Below are 23738 nucleotides of genomic sequence, written 5' to 3'. Positions count from 1 at the left end.
TGCCTAAACTAAATTATTTGCATTGTAGGGGAAATTTTTAAAAAAATAATAACTACCATGAACTCTGTAAGAAAGGAATAGCTAAAATGGATAAGCCCCACTAGAAAAAGTAAAATCCACTGGGAGTGGGTCAAAGTATAACATTAGTAGAAACCATTAAGCTATCAAGATACTATTCCCTGTTTAGACACACAAGCAGGAAATATAGAGGCTTCAAAATATGTAAACTTTTGACAGAGCCCTCAAGTTTTACACAGAATTGTTCTAATGTAACTTGCATTTTAAGTGTAACAAGTAGGCGGTTTTAACAATGGACTGAAACCATGTACTAGTACTAACCTTAGAGAGTGAAGGATCTGACTTAAACTAGCAGACGTCTCCATCAAGTGTCCAGGGATAACGCAGTCTTACGAACCTGAACGATTTAACCTAAAGGAAAATATTGCAGTACTTAGCGTAAGTATATGGGCTTCCCAGATGGCTCGATGGTAGAGAATCCGCCTGCCAATGCAGGAGAGGCACATTCCGTCCTGGGTCAGGACGATCCCCTGGAGAAGGAATGGCAACCCACTCTGGTATTCTTGCTTGGAGAATCCCATGGACAGAGGAGCCTGGTGGGCTACAGTCCGCAGAGTCACAGAGTTGGATGTGACTGGACACGAGTCACAAGAAATAGCATCAGTTCAGTTCAGTCGCTCAGTCGTGTCCGACTCTTTGCGACCCTATGAATTGCAGCATGCCAGGCCTCCCTGTCCATCACCAACTCTCAGAGTCCACTCAAACTCATGTCCATCGAGTCGGTGATGCCATCCAGCCATCTCATCCTCTGTTGTCCCCTTCTCCTCCTGCCCCCAATCCCTCCCAGCATCAGAGTCTTTTCCAATGAGTCAACTCTTCTCGTGAGGTGGCCAAAGTACTGGAGTTTCAGCTTGAGCATCATTCCTTCCAAAGAAATCCGAGGGCTGATCTCCTTCAGAATGGACTGGTTGGATCTCCTTGCAGTCCAAATAGCATAAGTGTATATAAAAAGTAAGTAAACATATTTGCATTTAACCATTATGATAAAGCAAAAATTCAAGAAATCCCAGCAGATATAAATAGCATGAATAGGATTAGAAGTGGGCCCTAAGTTTATTGTAGACAGTGATTGAGTGAAAGTTGCTCAGTCATGTCCAACTGTTTGTGACCCCATGGACTGACTATACAGCCCATGGAATTCTCCAGGTCAGAATACTGGAGTGGGTAATCTTCCCTTCTCCAGGGGATCTTCCTAACCCAGGATCGAACCCAGGTCTCCTGAATTTCAGGCAGATTCTTTACCAGCTGAGCCACAAGAGAAGCCCAAGAATAGTGGAGTGGATAGCCTATCCCTTCTCTAGTGTATCTTCCCGGCCCAGGAATCGGGGTCTCCTGCATTGCAGGCAGATTCTTTACTAACTGAGATAAAACTGCTCCTAAATAATCTCTAGGACTCTGCCCATTTTATCAGTAACAATAATCTGAGTTGTGAGAGTATGTTTATGAAAAGCTGATGTGTCTGTGAATTGTGTTCTAAAGATGAAGGTAAATATACAGCAATATAGGGTGATCCTTTAACAGTTGCCAGATCATAATGACTGTGTGCCAAGACAGTCATCAGAAACTAAACCCTCTGCTAAGAATGGTTTAGGACACCATTCAACAGGCCCTTGGGAGGCAGAGTTGTTCATGGAAGGAAACTAGCACACACAGATTGAGGGGGATGACTCCAGTCCAGCATGAAAAAAATCTGCACCAGGTTTGAAAAATCACCCCATCCCCCTGTGCAAGTAAGATGCTAAGAAGTACAACTGCTCTTGGAATCTGAGTCCTTGTGGTGAGGGAGCTGTTGGAGGGGAAGGGGCAGAGATAACATTCAGGTGAGACTCTGAGACGCTGGCTACCCTCTGAGTCAGGCAGGGCTGGGAGCTGGAGCTGGACAGGGACCAGACCACCAGTAGCAGGTCGGGGCATGCCCTCCAGGACAGCATGGCGCTACGGACAGTTAACCACCGTCTCCTCCTCTGCCTCAGTCTCTCACTGCTCATCTCCATTAAAAGTAAGTCTTTTCCATTTATTGAACTTTTGGCACTTTTCCTGACTTACAAATGTTTCATGAGAATAGTGTGTAGTGTTGCACGTTCTGCAAAATACAAGGCTTTTTTAAAAAGTAAAAAGGATTTGGTGTTAGCAAGCATCTCGTGTTGGATCAGTGGGACCAGCCAGTGTGACCAGTTTTCAGATTCTATGATTTCCAATAAGTATTTAGATATAGATAATGTTCTTTTTCACCCCTTCGAATGGTGAGCACGAGATTGAAATGGCCACAGAGAGAGGTTATTTTGTTGTGTTTATACTTTTATAGAATAAATTTGGCACTTTGATATAGTCTAAAAGGAACTTAATCATAAGCTATACAGCATTTTATCCCCAATGCTGTGTATCTCCACTTTTAAAGAACTTTGTGTTCCAACAGTTTCTCTTACAATGAAGGGGATAGAACCTCAATTTTCCCCAAAGGATAATGGTTCAAAGCATCTATTTTACCAGAGAGGAATGGGCTTCCTTTCTATCGTATGTGCTTCTGTTTTATCTATCATAGTCCACCAACTTCCCCAAATGAAAATAAGAATAATGTTTTCTGGGATAGTCTTGTCAGATATATGGCAGTCTGGAAAATCAGAGGAGACCAACGGCCTCAGCTGTGTGTTTATGCAGGACGGTAGCTACTGAACATTCAAAAGGAAGCAAGCAGAGTGCATGCTCCTCAAAGGGGCCGTGTGATTTGTGTCTGCTGAATCTGAATATCAATAAGGCAAAGCATAGAGCAGCTGCTGTTAAACAAGACAGCTTGGCATTAGCACAGTGTTCTGTAATCTGGGTCACCTGCTGTGGCTGCACCAGCGAGATTGTTACTTACATGGCTTACAGCTGAGATTGTTACTTGTATGGCTTACAGAGAGATTGTTACTTGTATGGCTTATAGCGAGATTGTTACCTGTATAGTTTACAGCTGAGATTGTTACTGGTGTGGCTTACAGCAAGATTGTTACTTTGGTTTACAGCTGAGATTGTTACTTGTAAGACTTACAGGGAGATTGTTACTGGTATGGCTTAAAGTGAGATTGTTACTTGTATGGCTTACAGTTGAGAATTTTACTTGTATGGCTTAAAGTGAGATTGTTACTTGTATGGCTTACAGTGAGATTGTTACTTGTATGGCTTACAGCTGGGATTGTTACTTATATGGCTTACAGTTGAGAATTTTACTTGTATGGTTTACAGCTGAGATTGTTACTGGTATGGTTTACAGTGAGATTGTTACTTGTATGCCTTACAGCTGAGTGTGTAGCAAAGGCTGGGTGGAAACAGGACTAGATGCTATAGCTGAGGCAGCCGAAGGGAGTGGAGAAAAAGCAAATGAACAGGAAAGTTGCAACACATACACACACACTCAGGGTTGTTTTTTGCCCAGAGGTGTACTTTTATGCATTGGAGAAGGAAATGGCAACCCACTCCAGTGTTCTTGCCTGGAGAATCCCAGGGATGGCGGAGCCTGGTGGGCTGCCGTCTATGGGGTCGCACAGAGTCGGACACGACTGAAGCAACTCAGCAGCAGCAGCAGCAGCAGCAGCAGTACTTATTGAAAAGAGTTGTTTAGTTATTCATCCTCCTTGAAACTTCGAGTGGGCCCCATGCACTGGGAAACGAGACACAGAAGCTTTATGTTGAGAAGTGGCGGGGGGCTGGGGGGAATGGAGCAAAAGAAATGCGAAGATAGGTAAAACGTAAAATGAGGTGACTTTACAGTACATTTTATGGCAAAGAACTTCTAATTCCAATTAGGTATAATTCCTAGTGTTTGCTGCGCGTAGCTTTTAAGGAGATGAGTGTAGACCTTTTAGAGTACCATCTCTGTTTTCAGGGGTTTCACAGCTGTGTAGCTGTAATGACATACAAATAATTTGTTTTCTGTCTCTTTGAATTGGCGATTTTATTGATAGACTCTAAATAAATACTTTGGAATTACTTGATACATTCTCTAAAACAACATCTTTTATTAGTTAAAAAAACTTGAAGTCTCACTTTAATTTTTAAGCAGGCAAACTCTCAAACTCTGTGTTAATATATTTGCTTTCAAGAGGAGATGACACTGCCTTCTTGGTCCTAATACTTAGTTTAGGCATTTTCTTCCCCCGACTTGAAAACTTTCACAACCTCAGCCTTCTTTTCCACTCTGACTGCTTATGTGACAAATCCTATATTCCATCCATATTAATAAAACAATAGTACATTTGCTGACCTTGCTAAATATTTTATATGTGCTATATTTCATTTAATTCTTCCCAGCTCCCCCCTAAGATAGCTATGATTATAACCATCCCTATTGTATAGAGTCAGAAGGCTACACCAGGTGTCTCAGCCTTTGATAGACAACAGAGAGCTGGAATGTTTAAGATGCCACCTCTCAAGTACAGCCCCTGATAATTCATATGTCTGGGTGGGTCCCCGTGAATGTATTGTCAACAAGCTCTCTGTTTCAAACACAGGCGATCACAAGTTCTGCACTATGCAATACATCTTTCCTGAGAACTTTAATCATCAGAGTTGTAAGACATAAGTGTCTCTCTCTCTCTCCTCTAAGAGATTGTTTAGGAGAAAAAATATAAGTAAAATAAGCTTTACGAGCGTTTTTTCCATATGACACACATGACCACATTATCAAGTAGAACCTTTTATTAATTGTCTTACAGCTGAAGCAACAGTGGCACACACAGAGGTTATTTGCTTTCCTGAGGCCACGCTGCCGGGAATGACGGACCTGGGACTAGGGCCGAGAGGTCTGACTCTGGATGTCGTGCTCCTAGCTTGTGTGCTGACTCTCTTGAAGGATAATGCGGCAGCAGTGTGGGGAGCTGGGGCGGTGCTGGGGGGAAGGTAGGTTAGCACGCTGCTCAGAACATCATAAAAACATAGAGAAAATTTTAGTTATTTGGATCGAATGAATTTATTGAATCAATGTTTTTTTCCTCTTGAACTTTAACAAAAAGTTTTTGAAATGAAGTACATTCTTTTAAATGAAGAGGGAAGAGTCACCCTTGGTTCCATACTGTAATTTTTTCATGAAAGTGGTGCCTCCCTCTCCTTCCAGGGTGTGCTGTTTCTGTTGACCGTGCAGTTTCCTACAATTCCATTTCCTTCTGGATGAGGACATGGACATGCAGAGTCTCGGAGCAGAGTTCAGGAAGGGACATTCCCTTCCTCTTCTGTGCAGAGAGACACTCCCCTTTACTCAGAGCTGTGATGAATTTGCGGTTACATGCTGCCAATTGTTTTCCTATTTGTTCCATAGTTTTACAAAACTGGTTATAATACATAACATACGTTGAATTTTAATAATTCAAGAACTATTGTTTTCTGCTTTGATGTGTTAGGAGAGAATTTTAATGTGAAAGTCGCTCAGTCGTGTCTGACTGTTTGTGACCAGGCCAGATTACTGGAGCAGGTAGCCTTTCCCTTATCCAGGGGATCTTCCCAACCCAGGGATCGAACCCAGGTATTCCGCATTGTGGGTGGATTACCACCCACAATGAGCCATCAGGAAGTTTTCTGCTTGTGATGTATTAAGAGAGAATTTTAAGAGTTTTATTTATTTACTTGTTGGCTGCGCTGGTCTTTGTTGCTGTGCAGGCTTTTTCTCTGGTTGTGGTGAGTGGGAAGTTAAGTGATGTGAAAGTCCCTCAGTAGTGTCCAGCTCTTTGTGTGTTACCCCTTGGGTATTGTCCATGAAATTCTGCAGACCAGAGTACTGGAGTGGATAGCCTTTCCCTTCTCCAGGGGATCTTCCTACCCAAGGATCGAACCTAGGTCTCCCGCATGGCAGGCGGGTTCTTTACCAGCTGAGCCACAAGGGAAGCCCAGTTGCGGTTGAAGGTTTCTCATTGCGGTGGCTTCTTTTGTTGTGGAGCACAGGCTTTAGGGTGCTCCTGGGACCAGTAGTTGCAACTCGGGGGCTCTAGAGTGCAGGCTCCGTAGTCCTGGCACAAGGGCTTAGTTGCCCTGTGGCGTGTGGGACGTCCCTGGACTGGGGATCGAATCCGAGTCTCTATCATTGGCAGGCACATGGTTTTCCACTGAGCCACCAGGGAAACCCAAGGGAGAATTTTATTGGCATGAGATTTTCATATGGTTCACAGTGTCCATGGGACTCTCTTAAATAATGAGAGCACCTTATAAATGACTCTCTTTGTGACCTTGACACATGAAAAGAAACTACCATATTAGAGCTACTGTGCTTTAGGAAAGTAATTTATAGCTATCTTTCTTGAGTCTTTCATGCATTTGGATCTAAATTGAATATTGTCAATGTAGATTCAACATCTAGTTTAATTTAAAATTGTTTTAACCAGTATTCAAAGTGTGGTCATATTTAACAGTGTATAAGAGAAATGTGCTTTGACAAAACTATTATTAAATTTATTTGAATAACTTCAAAGACTTTGGGATGCCATCCTATCTTCTAGAACCCATCAGCAATGATTAAGTAGATAAATTTGAATTGTTATTTTAAAGAAGTAGCTCAGTTGGTAAAGAATCTGCCTGCAATGTTGGAGACCTGAGTTTGATCCCTGGGTGGGGAAGATCCCCTGGAGAAGGGAAAAAGCATTTTAAAGAATGCTTTCTTTTCAATCTACCTGAAGTATACAGAGCAAATAGAATCTATAAAGATAAAATATGATCAGATTTATTCAATCGTAATAACCCTGGTGGCTGTTATCAAGAAATAATTGAGTTTGCTCAATTGCCTCCCAATGCGGGAGACCCAGGTTTGATCCCTGGGTCAGGAAGATCCCCTGGAGAAGGAAATGGCAACCCACTCCAGTATTCTTGCCTGGAGAATCCCATGCACAGAGTAGCCTGCTGGGTTAATAGTCCATGGGGTCACAAAGAGTTGGACACGACTGAGGGACACACTACCAATGTCAAAGTTTCAACCCACAATCCTGTTGAAATACCTTTATCAATTTGCATGTACTACTTATGTGACTTTCCTTTTGTTTTTATTCTTTTTTAAAAAACATGTTAATTGGAGGATAATTGCTTTAAAATGAGTTGGTTTCTGTTTGTATTTTGACACTTGCTTGTTTCCCTGTGTGCGTGCTCAGTAGTGTCCAACTCTTTGTAATCCTCTGTCCATGGGATTTTCCAGGAAAGAATACTGGAGTGAGTTGGCATTTCCTACTCCAGGAGCTCTTCCCACCCAGGGAATTGAACCTGCGGTCACATGCGGCCCCTGCATTGAGAGGCGGATTCTTTCTAACCGAGCCATCAGGGAAGCCCTGCGTGTTTCCTTTGGATAGCACCTTTTCCCCCAGCACCTTCTGTGTGATTGTTTTCTGCATTTCTTTGCTGTCCTGATCAACTTTCCTTCCTGGGATCTTTGTATACAATAGAGTTCACTCTTCTTTCTCTACAGTTCTCTAGGTTTTTAAAATGCTCTATTACAACATAATACAGAACAGTTTCCCTACTCTGTGAATCCCCTTTCTCACCCTTCCTTTCTGCTCTCACCCTCTGGACAGTCTCTGATCATTTTACTCTTCCTGTGTGCGTGGCTGCTAAGTCGCTTCAGTCATGTCCTATTCTTTGTGAACCCGTGGACTGTAGTGCGCCAGGCTCCTCTGTCCATGGGATTCTCCAGGCAAGAATACAGGAGTGGGTTGCCATTCCCTTCTCCAGGGGATCTTACTATCTCTATAGTTTTGTCTTTTACAGGATGGTATATAATTGGAAGCATAAAATGTGTAACCTTTTCAGACTAGTTTCTTTCAAGTAGCTATATTCATTGAAGGGTTCTCCATGATGTTCTGTGACTTGAATACCTCATTTCTTTTTATCCCTGGATAATATCCCATTATGTTGATGTACCACATTTTGTTTATTCACCTATTAGAGGTCATCTTGGCTGCTTCCAATCTTGGGCTATGGTCTTAGTTTCCTACGTAAGCTGTAGCCAAGTGCCAGAAACGGTGCGGCTCAGCCAGAAATCCATTCTCTCCTGGTTCTAGAGGCTGGAAGTCTCAAGTCAGGGCATCAGCAGGGCCTCTGCTCCCTCTGAGACTCTGGGTCAAATCCTTCCGTGCCTCTTCCCAGCGTCTGGTGGTGGTGATCTTCAAGCCCTGGCGTTCCTTGTTCCGCAGCTGCATCACTCCATGCTCCACCTCTGTGATTACATGGTGTGCGCCCTCTGTCTGTCTGTGTCTCTTCTGTCCCTCTTACAAGAACATCAGGCACATTGGGTTCGGGCCCATCCTAATGACCACATCTTAACACGTGTGCATTCCTGAAGACCTTGTAAAGTGTGCAGGGCACAAGCACCAGGGGTTAGAACTTCATGATTTTGCCGTAACAGTGAAATCAGAGGAAGGAATGGACTCAGTCATCTAGAACCAGGTCCTATTTGCTGATACTGTTAACACCTTTTATGAGTCTTGTAGAGTTTTCTTCCCAATTTAATAAAAAGCAGTGATTCCTCCAGAGTTTTCCAGCAATGTGTTAGGCGTGTTGTCATATATTCCCTAGCCTTCTCTTTGTTCTCAGAAAAGTTCTACTGCACGGAGAACTCAAACCAGTATACTTAGAATAATAACAGGATGGGACCAAAATATAAGAAAAGACATAGCAGTAGAAATGAGCTTGCCTATCCAGAGCTGAAATGTTTTAGCTGAAGCAAAAAGCGTATTAGCTCTATAGGGAAATGAAGGTAAAACTAGTTATCCCTAGCCTGGAGATGTGTGTGTTAGTCATTCAGTCGTGTCTGACTCTTTGTGACCCCACTGGGCTCCTCAGTCCATGGAATTCTCCAGGCAAGAATACTGGAGTTGGTAACCATTCCCTTCTCCAGGGGATCTTTCCGATCCAGAAATTGAACCTAGGTCTGCTGCATTGCAAGCGGATTCTTTACCATCTGGGACACCAGAGAACAGGATGATTCAGTTGAGTTGAGTTCAGTTCAGTTGCTCAGTCGTGTCCCACTCCTTGCGACCCCATGGACTGCAGCACGCCAGGCTTCCCTGTCCATCACCAATTCCCGGAGCTTGCTCAGACTCATGTCCATTGAGTTGGTGATGCCATCCAACCATCTCATCCTCTGTCACCCCCTTATCCTCCTGCCCCCAATCCCTCCCAGCATCAGGGTCTTTTCCAATGAGTCAGTTCTTCCCATTAGGTGGCCAAAGTATTGAAGTTTCAGCTTCAGCATCAGTCCTTCCAATGAATATTCAGGACTGATTTCCTTTAGGATGGACTGGTTGGATCAGTTCTTCGGTGCTCAGCTTTCTTTATGTTCCAACTCTCTCTTTCTTTATGTTCCAACTCTCTCTTTCTTTATGTTCCAACTCTCACATCCATACTGGAAAAACCATAGCTTTGTCTAGGCAGACCATGGTTGGTCAGGATGATAAATATTTAAATGTTCACTATTCAATCATTTCTTCATTGACTCCTTTATTCAACAGGTATTTAATGTCTATATGTTTGCTACTGCTCATTTTATAGTTGTGAACAAGAAGACCACAATCCTTGCTAATGTGTTTATATTTAAATGGGGTGAGATAGACAAAACACAAGTACAATATGTAACTTTAAGCTGGCAATAGTGCTTTGGAGAAAAGCAACAGAGCAAGTGAGCCATGAAGCTATGTGGGTGGAAACCATTTTGGCAAAGAAAACAACAGCTCTTAGTCCCGCGGGAGGGGCGTGCCCAGAGTTTTTGAGGCATCACGAGGCGAGCGGTGTTGCTGGAGCAGATTAAGCAAGATGAGAGCCAAGTAGAAGAAGTATCATGGGTTTGTTATCCATACCTGAATCCTACAAAGTAGCTATTATTAAGACACCTAGGATCATGATAGCTTATGTGATATACTTAAAAGACAACTACAGAGTGACAACTGAGATTTAATCCCAGGTCTGTCAGATTCCAAGCCTCCTACCAACTCACAAAAGCCAAGAGGCAAACACTCAGGGATTTTGCAAGAGAGTTATTAAACTGTTGGCTCCAATGAGCAATGGTGGCGGTAACTGGCATCAGAGAAACTGGCAAACACTACAAATCAGGGTTATATTTTTTTTTTAATGAGTGCTAGATAACTGAGTATCCATTTCACCTTTAAAAGTTTTCCAAATTAAAACTGTTTATAGTGTCAACTGCTATCCACCCCCATGACTAATGTCCGCAGAAATGAGACTTACTCATATGTAACCTAGATTAACCTTCCTGTGGTCTTTTTGGTTCTTCACATAATTATCCTGATAATTGCCAAATGAATGATTCTTTTCTCTGAATCCAAAATTCTTTGATTCTTAAAATTAGGCAAATTGGTGAGAGCAGAGTGCTAATGAGGATGGGTTTGTGGTCCGATCTGTATGATTCTGTCTGCTTCCCACGGAGACCAAGTGGATACAAGTACTGGTCAGTCTAATCAGCTGGCCTCAAGTTTGTTGCTTTGAACACAAAGAAAGAAAACGGAAATAGCACTTAGCAAATAAAGCAGTGCTATTGGAAAACCAGTTGTGACTTAGCAGCAATAACTTTTATTTTAATTTTATTTAATTTTAAATTTTACATAATTGTATTAGTTTTGCCAAATATCAAAATGAGTCCACCACAGGTATACATGTCTTCCCCATCCTGAACCCTCCTCCCTCCTCCTTCCCCATACCATTCCTCTGGGTCGTCCCAGTGCACCAGCCCCAAGCATCCAGTATCGTGCATCGAACCTGGACTGGCAACTCGTTTCATACATGATATTTTACATGTTTCAATGCCATTCTCCCAAATCGTCCCACCCTCTCCCTCTCCCACAGAGTCCATAAGACTGTTCTATACATCAGTGTCTCTTTTGCTGTCTTGTACACAGGGTTATTGTTACCATCTTTCTAAATTCCATATATATGCGTTAGTATACTGTATTGGTGTTTTTCTTTCTGGCTTACTTCACTCTGTATAATAGGCTCCAGTTTCATCCACCTCATTAGAACTGATTCAAATGTATTGTTTTTAATGGCCGAGTAATACTCCATTGTGTATATGTACCACAGCTTTCTTATCCATTCATCTGCTGATGGACATCTAGGTTGCTTCCATGTCTTGGATATTATAAACAGTGCTGCGATGAACATTGGGGTACACGTGTCTCTTTCCCTTCTGGTTTCCTCAGTGTGTATGCCCAGCAGTGGGATTGCTGGATCATAAGGCAGTTCTCTTGCCAGTTTTTTAAGGAATCTCCACACTGTTCTCCATAGTGGCTGTACTAGTTTGCATTCCCACCAACAGTGTAAGAGGGTTCCGTTTTCTCCACACCCTCTCCGGCATTTATTACTTGTAGACTTTTGGATCGCAGCCATTCTGACTGGTGTGAAATGGTACCTCATAGTGGTTTTGATTTGCATTTCTCTGATAATGAGTGATGTTGAGCATCTTTTCATGTGTTTGTTAGCCATCTGTATGTCTTCTTTGGAGAAATGTCTATTTAGTTCTTTGGCCCATTTTTTGATTGGGTCATTTATTTTTCTGGAGTTGAGCTGTAGGAGTTGCTTGTATATTCTGGAGATTAGTTGTTTGTCAGTTGCTTCATTTACTATTATCTTCTCCCATTCTGAAGGCTGTCTTTTCACCTTGCTAATAGTTTCCTTTGATGTGCAGAAGCTTTTAAGGTTAATTAGGTCCCATTTGTTTATTTTTGCTTTTATTTCCAATATTCTGGGAGGTGGGTCATAGAGAATCCTGCTGTGATGTATGTCAGAGAGTGTTTTGCCTATGTTCTCCTCTAGGAGTTTTATAGTTTCTGGCCTTACATTTAGATCTTTAATCCATTTTGAGTTTATTTTTGTGTATGGTGTTAGAAAGTGTTCTAGTTTCATTCTTTTACAAGTGGTTGACCAGATTTCCCAGCACCACTTGTTAAAGAGATTGTCTTTAATTCATTGTATATTCTTGCCTCCTTTGTCAAAGATAAGGTGTCCATATGTGCATGGATTTATCTCTGGGCTTTCTATTTTGCTCCATTGATCTATATTTCTGTCTTTGTGCCAGTACCATACTGTCTTGATGACTGTGGCTTTGTAGTAGAGCCTGAAGTCAGGTAGGTTGATTCCTCCAGTTCCATTCTTCTTTCTCAAGATCGCTTTGGCTATTCGAGGTTTTTGTATTTCCATACAAATTGTGAAATTATTTGTTCTAGCTCCATGAAGAATACTGTTGGTAGCTTGATAGGGATTGCATTGAATCTATAAATTGCTTTGGGTAGTATACTCATTTTCACTATATTGATTCTTCCAATCCATGAACATGGTATATTTCTCCATCTGTTAGTGTCCTCTTTGATTTCTTTCACCAGTGTTTTATAGTTTTCTATATATAGGTCTTTAGTTTCTTTAGGTAGATATATTCCTAAGTATTTTATTCTTTCCGTTGCAATGGTGCAATAACTTTTTTATACAAGGAATTCATTATTCTGATTTCGTACCTGTCTATAATTTTAGTGATCCTTCCTTTTAATGTAGCTGAAGAACAAATATTTATATATTCAGCATCAATTTTTAAATAAGTAGAGTCAGGATGTTCAGATTTGGGCCCTGGCCAACGTTGGTTAATTGTACATCTGTAAATGCACCATTTACACTCTCTGATTTCTCATTTGTAGAATGAGGGGGGTGATTATATAATTACCAGATTCCTGTGAGATCTACATTTTTTGATTCCATGATTATTCTAAGTAATGGAATCATAGGGGGCTTGGATCAATAGTGTTTTTATTTTTTTAATTATTATTTTTTATTTGAGTACAGATGATTTACAATGTTGTTAGTTTCTGCTGTACAGTAGTGGGAATCAGTTATACCTATACATTATCCACTCTTTTTTAGATTCTGTTCCCACATAGGTAATTACAGAGTATTGAATAAAATTCCCTGTGCTATGTAGTATGTTCTTATTAGTTATCTTTCATATATAGTAGTATGTATATGTCAACCCCAACCCCTAGTTTATCTCTCCCCATCTTTCTCCCCTTGGCATCCATAAGATTTTTTTTTCTACATTTGTGACTCAATTTCTGTTTTATGTAAATAGGTTCATTTGTAGCATTCTTTAAATATTCCACCTATAAGCAATATCATTGATATGTGTCTTTCTCTGTCAGACTTACTTCACTCAGTATGACAATCTCTAGGTCTATTCATGTTGCTATAAATGGCATTATTACCCTTTTTGTTGTGGCTGAGTAATATTCCACTGTGTATATGTACCACATCTTCTTTATCCATTCATCTGTCAATGGATATTTAGGTTGCTTCCATGTCTTGGCTATTGTAAATAGTTCTTAAATGAACACCGGGGTCCATGTGTCCTTTTGAATCATGGTTTTCTCTGGACATGCCCAGGAATGGGATTCCTGTATCATACGGTAGCTCTGTTTTTAGTTTTTAAAGGAATGTCCATACTGTTCTCCATCATGGCTGTGCCAATTAACATTCCCACTTACAGTGTAGGAGGGTTCTCTTCTCTCCACACCCTCTCCAGCATTTATTGTTTGTAGATTTGTTTGATGATGGCCATTTGGTGTGAAGTGACACCTCATTGTAGTTTTGATTTGTGTGTTTTTAGTTGCTCAGTCATGCCCCACTCTTTGTGACCCCATGGACTGCAGCCCACCAGGCTCCTCTGTCCATGGGATTCTCCAGGCAAGAATCCTGGAGTGATCGCCTTGTCCTCCTCCAGGTGATCTTCCCAAACTGGGGATCGAACCCAGGTCTCTCATGGAGTCAGTAAAGAATCTGCCTGCAATTCGGAAGTTTTAACTTACATTTATACCAGTGAAGTTTTGATTTACATTTCTCTAATAATTAGTGATTTTGAGCATTTTTTAATGTGCTTCTTGGCCAACTATATGTGTTCTTCAGAGAAATGTCTGTTTAGATATTCTGCCAATTTATTGATTGGGCTGTTTGGAGGTTTGTTTTTTTTTAATATGGGGCTGCATAAATTGTTTCTGTATTTGGGGGATTAATGCTATGTCAGTCACCTCATTTGCAAATATTTTCTCCCATTCTATGAGTTGTTCCTTTTGTTAATGATTTCCTTTGCTGTGGGAAAGCTTTTAAGTTTCATTAGGTCCCGTTTGTTTATTTTTGTTTTTATTTTAATCACTCTTGGAGATAGATCAAAAAAGATCTTGTGATTTATGTCAGTATTCTGCCTATGTTTTCCTCTAAGAATTTTTTAGTATCCAGTCTTATGTTTAGGCCTTTAATCCATTTTGAGTTTATTTTTGTGTATGGTGTTAGAGAATGTAGTGATTTCACTCTTTTACATGCAGCTGTCCAGTTTTCCCAGCACCACTTATTGAAGAGACTGTCTTTGCTTTGTCGTCGGTTAGGAGACCATAGGTATGTGGGTTTCTCCCTGAACTTTCTATCCTGTTTCATAGCATTTTCCACAGAATTTGAACAAAAAATTTTACAATTTGTACAGAAACACAAATTGGGGTCTTTGGAAAAGAGCTGGAGGAATCAGACTCCCTGACTTCAGACGATAATCAAAACAGTATGGTACTGGCACAAATACAGAAATATATACCAAGTGTTTTTTAGTAGCCTCACCTTATATGAGGCAGCTTTCATTAGATTATATTGTAATGATCAAACTCAACATCAGTTTACAACAACAAAAGTTTCTGTTTTGTTCCTCATCACGTCTTGGGGCAGGCTCACTGAACCTCTGCTTCATGTGTCCTCATCTGGGCACAGGCCAGAAAGGGAGTCCCTTTTTAGAACTGGTGTTTTTACAGCAGAGGGAAAGAGTGGTGCTAGAACCACATCACAGCTTCAGCACATACATGACCTGTGTCACTCTGGGTCATATTTAATTCATCAAGGCAGGTCATATGACTAAGCCTGATGTTATTGGACTCAGGATATATTAAAGCAGAGAATATTTAAAACAAATAGTGTGGTCTGTTTCACTTTTCCTTTGTTTTCAACTTCCAGAGGGCAATCTCTAGACAAATTTATTTTAATAACTATTGTTGTTGTTTAGCTGCTAAATCATGTCTGACTCTTTTGCAACCCCATGACTGTAGCCCACCAGGCTCTTCTGTTCTTGGGATTTTCCAACCAAGAATCCTGGAATAGATGACCATTTCCTTCCCTGGGGGATCTTCCTGAACCAGGGATTGAACCCATGTCTTCTGCATTGCAGGCAGATTCTTTATCACTGAGCCACCATTAAGGATGAATATTAAAAATTTGCTGACATTGAAAAACATTTCAACAAATATTTATTAAGTAGTTAATACAAGCAAGATATTGACCATGGAAAAGATCATTGTTCTCTAGGCAAATCTACATTAATGGTGTAGATATATATATATATAGAGAGAGAGAGAGAGAGAGAGACTGTTTACACATTGTTCTAAGAATCCTATAGAAGAAATGGAGTAGCCCTCATAGTCAACAAAAGAGTCTAAAATGCAGTGCTTGGGTGCAATCTCAAAAATGACAGAATGATCTCTGTTGGCTTCCAAGACAAACCATTCATATCACAGTAATCCAAGTCTATGCCCCAATCACTAATGCCAAAGAAGCTGAAGTTGAACCATTCTATGAAGACCTACAAGAACTTCTAGAACAAACACCAAAGAAAGATGTCCTTTTCATCATAGGGGACTGTAATGCAAAAGTAGGAAGTCAAGAGATACCTGGAGTAACAGGCAAATTTGGCCTTGGAGTACAGAATGAAGCAGGGCAAAGGCTAACAGAGTTTTGCCAAGCGAATGCACTGGTCATAACAAACACCCTCTTCCAACAACATAAGAGAAGACTCTACAAGTGGACATCACCAGATGGTCAATATCGAAATCAAGTTGATTTATTCTTTGCAGCCAAAAATGGAGAAGCTCTATACAGTCAGCAAAAAAAAGACTGGAAGCTGACTGTGGCTCAGATCATGAACTCCTTATTGCCAAATTCAGACTTAAATTGAAGAAAGTAGGGGAAACCCCTAGACCTTTCAGGTATGACCTAAATAAAATCCCTTACAATTATACAGTGGAAGTGAGAAATAAATTCAAGGGATTAGATCTGATAGACAGAGTGCCTGAAGTACTATGGAGTTTCGTGATATTGTACAGGAGGCAGGGATCAAGACCATCCCCAAGAAAAAGAAATGCAAAAAGACAAAAAGGTTGTCTGAGGAGGCCTTACAAATAGCTGAGAAAAGAAGAGATACTAAAGGCAAAGGAGAAAAGGAAAGATATACCCATATAAATGCAAAGTTACAAAGAATAGCAAGGAGAGATAAGAAAGCATTCCTCGTAATAAATGCAAAGAAATAGAGGAAAATAATAGAATGGGGAAAGACTAGAGATCTCTTCAAGAAAATTAGAATTACTAAGGGAATATGTCATACAAACATGGGCACTATAAAGGACAGAAATGGTATGGGCCTCACAGAAGCAGAAGATACTAAGAGGTGGCAAGAATACACAGAACTATGTAAAAAAGATCTTCATGACCCAGATAACCATGATGGTGTGATCATTCAACTAGAGCCAGACATCCTTGAGTGTGAAGTCAGGTAGGCCTTAGGAAGCATCACTACAAGCAAAGCTAGTGGAGGTGATGGAATTCCAGTTGAGCTATTCCAAATCCTAAAAGATGATGCTATGAAAGTGCTGCACTCAATATACCAGCAAATTTGGAAAACTCAGCAGTGGACACAGAACTGGAAAAGGACAGTTTTCATTCTAATCCCAAAGAAAGGCAATGCCAAAGAATGCTCAAACTACTGCACAGTTGCACTCATCTCAGATGCTAGCAAAGTAATGCTCAAAATTCTGCAAGCCAGGCTTCAACAGTATGTGAACCATGAACTTCCAGATGTTCAAGCTGGATTTAGAAAAGGCAGAGAACCAGAGATCAAATTGCCATCAGCTGGATCATCAAGAAAACAAGAGCATTCCAGAAAAACATCTTACTTCTGCTTTATTAACTAGGCCAAAGCCTTTGATTGTGTGGATCACAATAAACTGTGGAAAATTCTGAAAGAGATGGGAATACCAGACCACCTGACCTGCCTCCTGAGAAATCTGTATTCAGGTCAGGAAGCAATAGTTAGAACTGTATGTGGAACAACAGACTGGTTCCAAATCGGGAAAGGAGTATGTCAAAGCTGTGTGTTGTCACCCTGCTTATTTAACCTACATGCAGAGTACATCTTGAGAAATGCTGGGCTGGATGAAGCATAAGCTGGAATCAAGATTGTCAAGAGAAATATCAATAACCTCAGATATGCAGATGACACCACCCTTATGGCAGAAAGTAAAAAAGAACTAAAGAGCCTTTTGATGAAAGTGAAAGAGGAGAGTGAAAATGTTGGCTTAAAAGTCAACATTCAGAAGACTAAGATCATGGCATCTGGCCCCATCACTTCATGGCAAAGAGATGGGGAAACAATGGAAACAGTGAGAGACTTTATTTTTGGGGGGTCCACAATCACTGCAGATGTTGACTGCAGCCATGAAATTAAAAGATGCTTACTCCTTGGGGCTTCCCTGGTGGCTCAGATGGTAAAGTGTCTGCCTGCAATGTGGGAGACCTAGGTTCCATCCCTGGGTTGGGAAGATCCCTGGAGAAGGAAATGGCAACCCACTCCAGTACTCTTGCCTGGAAAATTCCATGGATGGAGGAGCCTGATGGGCTACAGTCCATGGGGTCGAACATGACTGAGCGACTTCACTTTACTACTCCTTGGAAGAAAAGCTATGATCAACATAGACAGCACAGCATAATAAAAAGCAGAGACATTACTTTGCCAACACAGATCCATCTAATCAAGACTATGGTTTTTCCTGTGGTCATGTATGGACGTGAGAGTTGGACTATAAAGAAAGCTGAGTGCCGAAAAATTGATGCTTTTGAACTGTGGTGTTGGAGAAGACTCTTGAGAGTCCCTTGGACTGCAGGGAGATCCAACCAGTCCATCCTAAAGGAAATCAACCCTGAATATTCATTAGAAGGACAGATGCTGAAGCTGAAGCTCCAATACTTTGGCCCCCTGATTCGAAGAACTGACTTATTTGAAAAGACCCTGATGCTGGGAAAGATTGAAGGTGGGAGGAGAAGGGGATGGCAGAGGATAAGATGGTTGGATGGCATCGCTGACTAAATGGACATGAGTTTGAGTAAACTCTGGGAGCTGGTGATGGACAGTGAGGCCTGACATGCTGCAGTTCATGGGGTTTCAAAAAGTCGATCATGACTGAGCAACTGAACTGAACTGAACTGATGCATGTACTTGGCTGGTCACATCTCCCCTCATTGACATAAACTGCCCCCATTCTACAGGACAGCTCTGTTCCATTAGCTCCCAGTTACTCATTAAGCAGCCTTCATTATGAGTGTAAGTGCTCAGTCTGGTACACAGAATTCTCAGTTATCTTGCCTCTGATTTAGGTAAATTTCTAACTATTCATCATTTGCTGCTTTGCAAGACTAAAGGTCGGATCTTCAGGCCTGTCTTACACAGACTCATAGTAAGCATGGAAAAATCTTAGAATCATTGGATATGTCTTTCAAAAGTGGATGAATCAAGTGTTCATTATAATACTCTAGTTGTTTTTAAAAGAGAACAAGGAAACCCACTGCTCGGTTGGAATATCTTTTCTTCCTTGATGGATTTTTGAAATGATCATTGCTGAACTTAGAGGTTCACCCTATGCTCTGTCACAATCCTTTCACTTCTAGTGAAAATTTAAACCTAGTCTGTCTTTGAAACCATGTTGTGCTGCAGGTCAATGATTACCATGTCATTGAACAATTCCACGTAGTGGGAGTGAGGGATGGCGACAAGTTGTGGTCTTGAGAGTTGGTTGCTGAAATAGGTCAGGGGTGCAGGCTTCTGAAGTGTGAGATGGTTGTTAACCTTAGAAGGACGGTTCTGATCAGCACGGCAGTCCCTCTGGTTGGGAAGTGACCTGGAAGGTAGTTGGGATAACTGCTTGGCGGGAGTAGAAAGGTGAGGCTCCACCTCCTCCAAGGGCATGGCTTCTTTGACGATTGTGCAAGGAAATTGCTGGGAGCCGGCATATTGCATATTGAGTGCATATTGCATATTGAGTGCAGCACTTTCCACAGCATCATCTTTCAGGATCTGGAATAGCTCAACTAGAATTCTATCACTGCTGGGAGCCAGCGTGAGGCACTCCGCCCATGGCAAAGGTCATGAGGAAGGAGGCTTGGCACACGCAAAGGCGGGATCGAGCCTCAGGAGTCCCCCTGGAAATTCTCGAGCATCTACCCCCAAACCAGAGTCTGCCTACTTTCTGCTTTGTGCTCTCACCTACACCTCTGTCTTTACGGGGGCTGTCCCCCACTACCTCTCTCTGAAAAAAGAGTTAGCTTACAGCTCCAGTTAATAATTCCTGGGTGTGACAGTGTTTCAACCTACAAACTCCTTTGGAAGTCCTCTAGCCTGCCTGAATAGGTTTTTCCGGCCACATGTGATTGTTCAGAGCCTCCCAACTGTGAGAGGCAGGAGATGTTCTAAACTGTCTAAACACAGATTCTTTTGAGTAGTTAAAAGATTGATTATAAATTGTATTGGTGAAGGGTTTTTCACTTATTGAGCCAATGTTTGCTGCTAAGTCTCCATACTCCTTACCTACTGTGTCCTTGGCAGTGTATTGATTGATATAATGGGTGTATAGAAATGTAAGTAGTAGCCTCAATGTTTGTAACGTTGGACCCTTGAGTTAATTATTTTCTTGATTGAGCCCACCTCACCTTTGCCTTATAGGAATGCAGCTTTGTCCAATGCTTTTTTGGAGGCTGGTGCCTGACTTTGGAATAATCACCTTTAGAGAAAGATAAGTTTCTTAAAATGTTAACAGGCCTCCTGGCCAGAAGATGATGTAATTCACCTGAACTTTTGCATATGATAAGTTTGAAAGCCTGGCTTCGATTAGGACCAGGAACTGCTGTCCTTGCATAACTCCACCCCTTCCCCCATTATCCTCTATGCACAACTTAAGGTATAAAAACTACTTTGGAAAATAAAGTGCAGGCCTTGTTCATCGAAACTTGGTCTCCCCATGTTGCTCTCTCTTTCAAATTCTGGCTGAGTCTCCATCTGGAGCGCGGAACCTGCCATGCTTGCTAATTATGCCTGGGCTTCTAAGATCCGACCGGGGAGGCCTCCATGTCTCCTCTTCTTTGGGAGAACGGAAGGACGCCTGCGGCCTACGTAAGTGGTGCAAACTTCTTGTCTTGAAGTTTTATTGGTCTCCCGCATAAACCAAGCTACTCAGCCTCTTTTCTCCACTGAATTTTCCTACTGAGCTATCCTTATTTCAGCCACTTTTCTCCACTGAATTTCCTCACTGAGCTATCCTTATTCTATTACTCTTTGTATCCTTAATTAAAGTGTAATTAAGCAGTTGTTTCCTGACCCTCGCCTATGCCGTCTCTCCTTCGAATACCCTGGATCAGCTGGGGCTGGACCCCGGCAGGAAATGACAGCTAAACTGCTTTTAATGATAAATGACCATGAGTTTGGGAGTCAGAGGATAAAAAATGTAGAATTCAGAAAGAAATGGAGGATGGGGAGAGAGAGATTGGTCAACTTGACAGAGGCCATGACCTCCAGAGAAAAAATAGCCGGTGAAACGTTCCTCTCCATGGGATGTGCAAAGGATTAGGAACAAGAATGTCAGAGTCTCAAGTTGAGCTTATCTGTGTTACTGCATTTCAAAGCCTCTGTCTCTCCAAACTTTCTAAGCTCAGGGAGTGGAATGGTGCATAATGGTGATAATAGTGGAATTGAGCTATGAACAGTATATTGTGACTTATATTTTCTTCTTTGCTGAGGCCAAAGTGTGGAAATAAGGATTGATGATCACAAGCCAGAAGTTTTGAGAAGCAGTGCATGAGACAGGAGACAAAGCTCCTCCCATTTTCACCAGGGGACGAACATGCCCGGGAAATACACCTGCTAATTAAATAATGAAAAGAATCATCTACATAAAATTAAAACTGTCTCAATAAATCTTAACTTTCAGGAATTACTAATTTAATTTTGTTTAGTCTCTGAATTGGGGCTTCCCTGGTAGCTCAGAAAGTAAAGAATCTGTCTGCCGTGCAACAAAGCCAGGTTCAATCCCTGGGTTTGGATCTTCTCCTGGAGAATGGAATGGCAACCTAGCCAACTATTCTTGCCTGGGAAATCCCAAGAAGAGAGGAGCCTGTCAGGCTACAGTCCATGGGATCACAAAGAGTCAGACATGAGACTAAGTGACCAACACTTTCACTTTCAGTCTTCACTTTCAGTGAATTAGGAAATAATCTCTTTTTGATAAGTTTTCCTGGGCCTGTGTGATTTCCCTAGATGTCTTAGCCAGCACAATAAAGTCACAGTGTTTTGCTAGAATTAATCTTCAGTGTGATCACAGGTTCTTGGTATCTGAGGACCCCTGGGTGCTGTGAATGCCTTCCTAATGCATCACCCAACCCCGTGATTTTATAAGTCACTCATACAGTTCTCATTTTTTTTTGCATTTTATAAAATTTTTGCTTATGTCTGTAATTAAAACCAAAACCATATGGTCATCAGAAAAAATGAATATTTAACTATTTCACAGGCTTATTTTGTCTCTGGTTCATGGGTAAAAGAAAAACTGGAATTCTGTTAATTTTCTACTTTATCAAGTAATGGATGTTCACAAATTAAAGTTCATAAATATCAGAATTCTCAAATTAAACTTGAGTTGATAGATTCATTTATTGTATAATATTTATATGCTTTTGTAATTCTAAGAATTCACATTGTATCACATATTCAGAGGTCACTGGACAGGTCAAATAAATTTCTAGATCAAAGAATAAATAGAAGTTAAGAATGAAAGGCAGAACTTGATAACAAAGAGGCTGAATTTGGTACACCCTAAGTTGGGAAGATTTAACAAAGGTCGTCCCAGTCCTTTGAACTATAGAGTGACTTTGACCTACTGTCCAGTATTCTTGCCTGGAGAATCCCATGGACAGAGGAGCCTGCTGGGCTACAGTCTATGGGGTCGCAAAGAGTTGGGCACAACTGAAGTGACTTAGCATGCACGCAACCAAACCAATATCTTCTCCAAATAGCTTGCTGTGGTATCTGACATTCCTCCTCATTGTTTGTTGCTTTTGTTAATTTAGACTCTCCAGAAGGTTAATTTGTGAAAAGATAATGAAAAAAATCAACATAGATTTACTTTGTTTCTTAGAGGCTTGAAGCTGCTGCTGCTGCCGCGTCGCTTCAGTCGTGTCCGACTCTGTGCAATGCCATAGACGGCAGCCCAACCAGGCTCCCCCGTCCCTGGGATTCTCCAGGCAAGAACACTGGAGGGGGTTGCCATTTCCTTCTCCAATGCATGAAAGTGAAGTCACTCAGTCGTGTCCGACTCTTAGCGACCCCATGGACTGTAGCCCACCAGGCTCCTCCATCCATGGGATTTTCCAGGCAAGAGTACTGAAGTGGGTTGCCATTGCCTTCTCTGAGAGACTTGAAACAGCAAGACCTAAAGCAAATCACCTGTGGAGAGCTTGGGAAAGATTTGGACTACCGTGACCTCTATAGTGGGGACCCTGAATGACCCCAGTGCAGCATGAGGTTACTGACTTTCCACTGTGAGGAAGAGAGATGCTAAAGAAAGATGCTGGAGGCAGTAACAAGGCAAAGTTCACTTATACTCAATTTATCTGTCTTGTCTGGAAATTCTGTTTTTACTCTACTCATGAAGGAGAAAGAAATACAAATGATCCACCAGGAATTGCCTTCCTTTTTAGTTACGCAAACTTGGGTAAAAACAAATAAGAGGGGCAGATTAAGAGGTACAAACTTCCAGCTATAAATACGCCATGGGGATGTAATATACAACAGGAGAATATAGCCATGGGGATGTAATATACAACAGGAGAATATAGTCAATAACATTGTAATAACTTTGTATGGAGACAGATGGTAACTAGATTTATTATGGTGATCATTTCAAAATGTATGAAAATATTGAATCACGATGTTGTACAACTAATATAAAATTGTAAGTCAGTTAAACCAGTAAAAAATTGCAAAATTCAGAAATTTATTACATTTAAAGATTATGTTGCATTTAAAGGTTATATTCTTAATTTTTTAAGGAATCTCCATACTGTTTCCCATAGTGGTTGTACCAACTTGCAGTCTCACCAGCAGTGTCGGAGGGTTTCCTTTTCTCCACATGCTCATAGTACTTGTTATTTCTTACCCTTTTGATACAGCCATTGTGATGGGTGTGAGATGGTCTTTCATTGTGGTTTTGATTTGCATTTCCCTGATGATTAGTGATGATGAGCATCTTTTCCTGTGCCTGTTGGCCACTGTATGTCTTCTTTGGTAAAGTGTCTCTTAGGTCCTCTGCTCATTTTTAAATTGGGTGGTTGGTTTTTCTGACGTTGACTTGGGTGAGTTCTTTGTATATTTTGCATATTAACCCTTTTGCATAACCATATATGACCATATGAGCCAGCTATTCTAGTTCTGGGTATTTATTTGAAGAATAATAAAACACTGATTCAAAAAGATATGTGCACCACTGTGTTAACCACAGCCTTATTTACAATAGCCAAGATATGGAGACAACCCAAGT

General features: G+C 41.2%; 1 protein-coding gene across 2 annotated transcripts in view; it reads left to right on the top strand.

Annotated features, from left to right (window-relative positions):
* Positions 1–1383: 1383 nt before the first annotated feature.
* The window catches only part of CRB1 (crumbs cell polarity complex component 1), a 217625-nt gene continuing 195270 nt past the window's right edge, over positions 1384–23738 (top strand). The window contains exon 1 of one of the 2 annotated variants that reach the window (XM_044942640.2): positions 1384–2077. In XM_044942640.2, the coding sequence (XP_044798575.2) occupies positions 1991–2077 (87 nt within the window). In that variant the 5' untranslated portion in view covers positions 1384–1990. The remainder of the gene's footprint in view (positions 2078–23738) is intronic. The other variant, XM_006064879.4, reaches the window with a different exon arrangement.

This window comes from Bubalus bubalis, chromosome 5 (assembly GCF_019923935.1).
Source record: "Bubalus bubalis isolate 160015118507 breed Murrah chromosome 5, NDDB_SH_1, whole genome shotgun sequence".
Taxonomy (NCBI): Eukaryota; Metazoa; Chordata; class Mammalia; order Artiodactyla; family Bovidae; genus Bubalus; species Bubalus bubalis.
The sequence above is the reverse complement of the archived record's forward strand: the minus strand, read 5'-3'. Positions and strand labels throughout refer to the sequence as shown.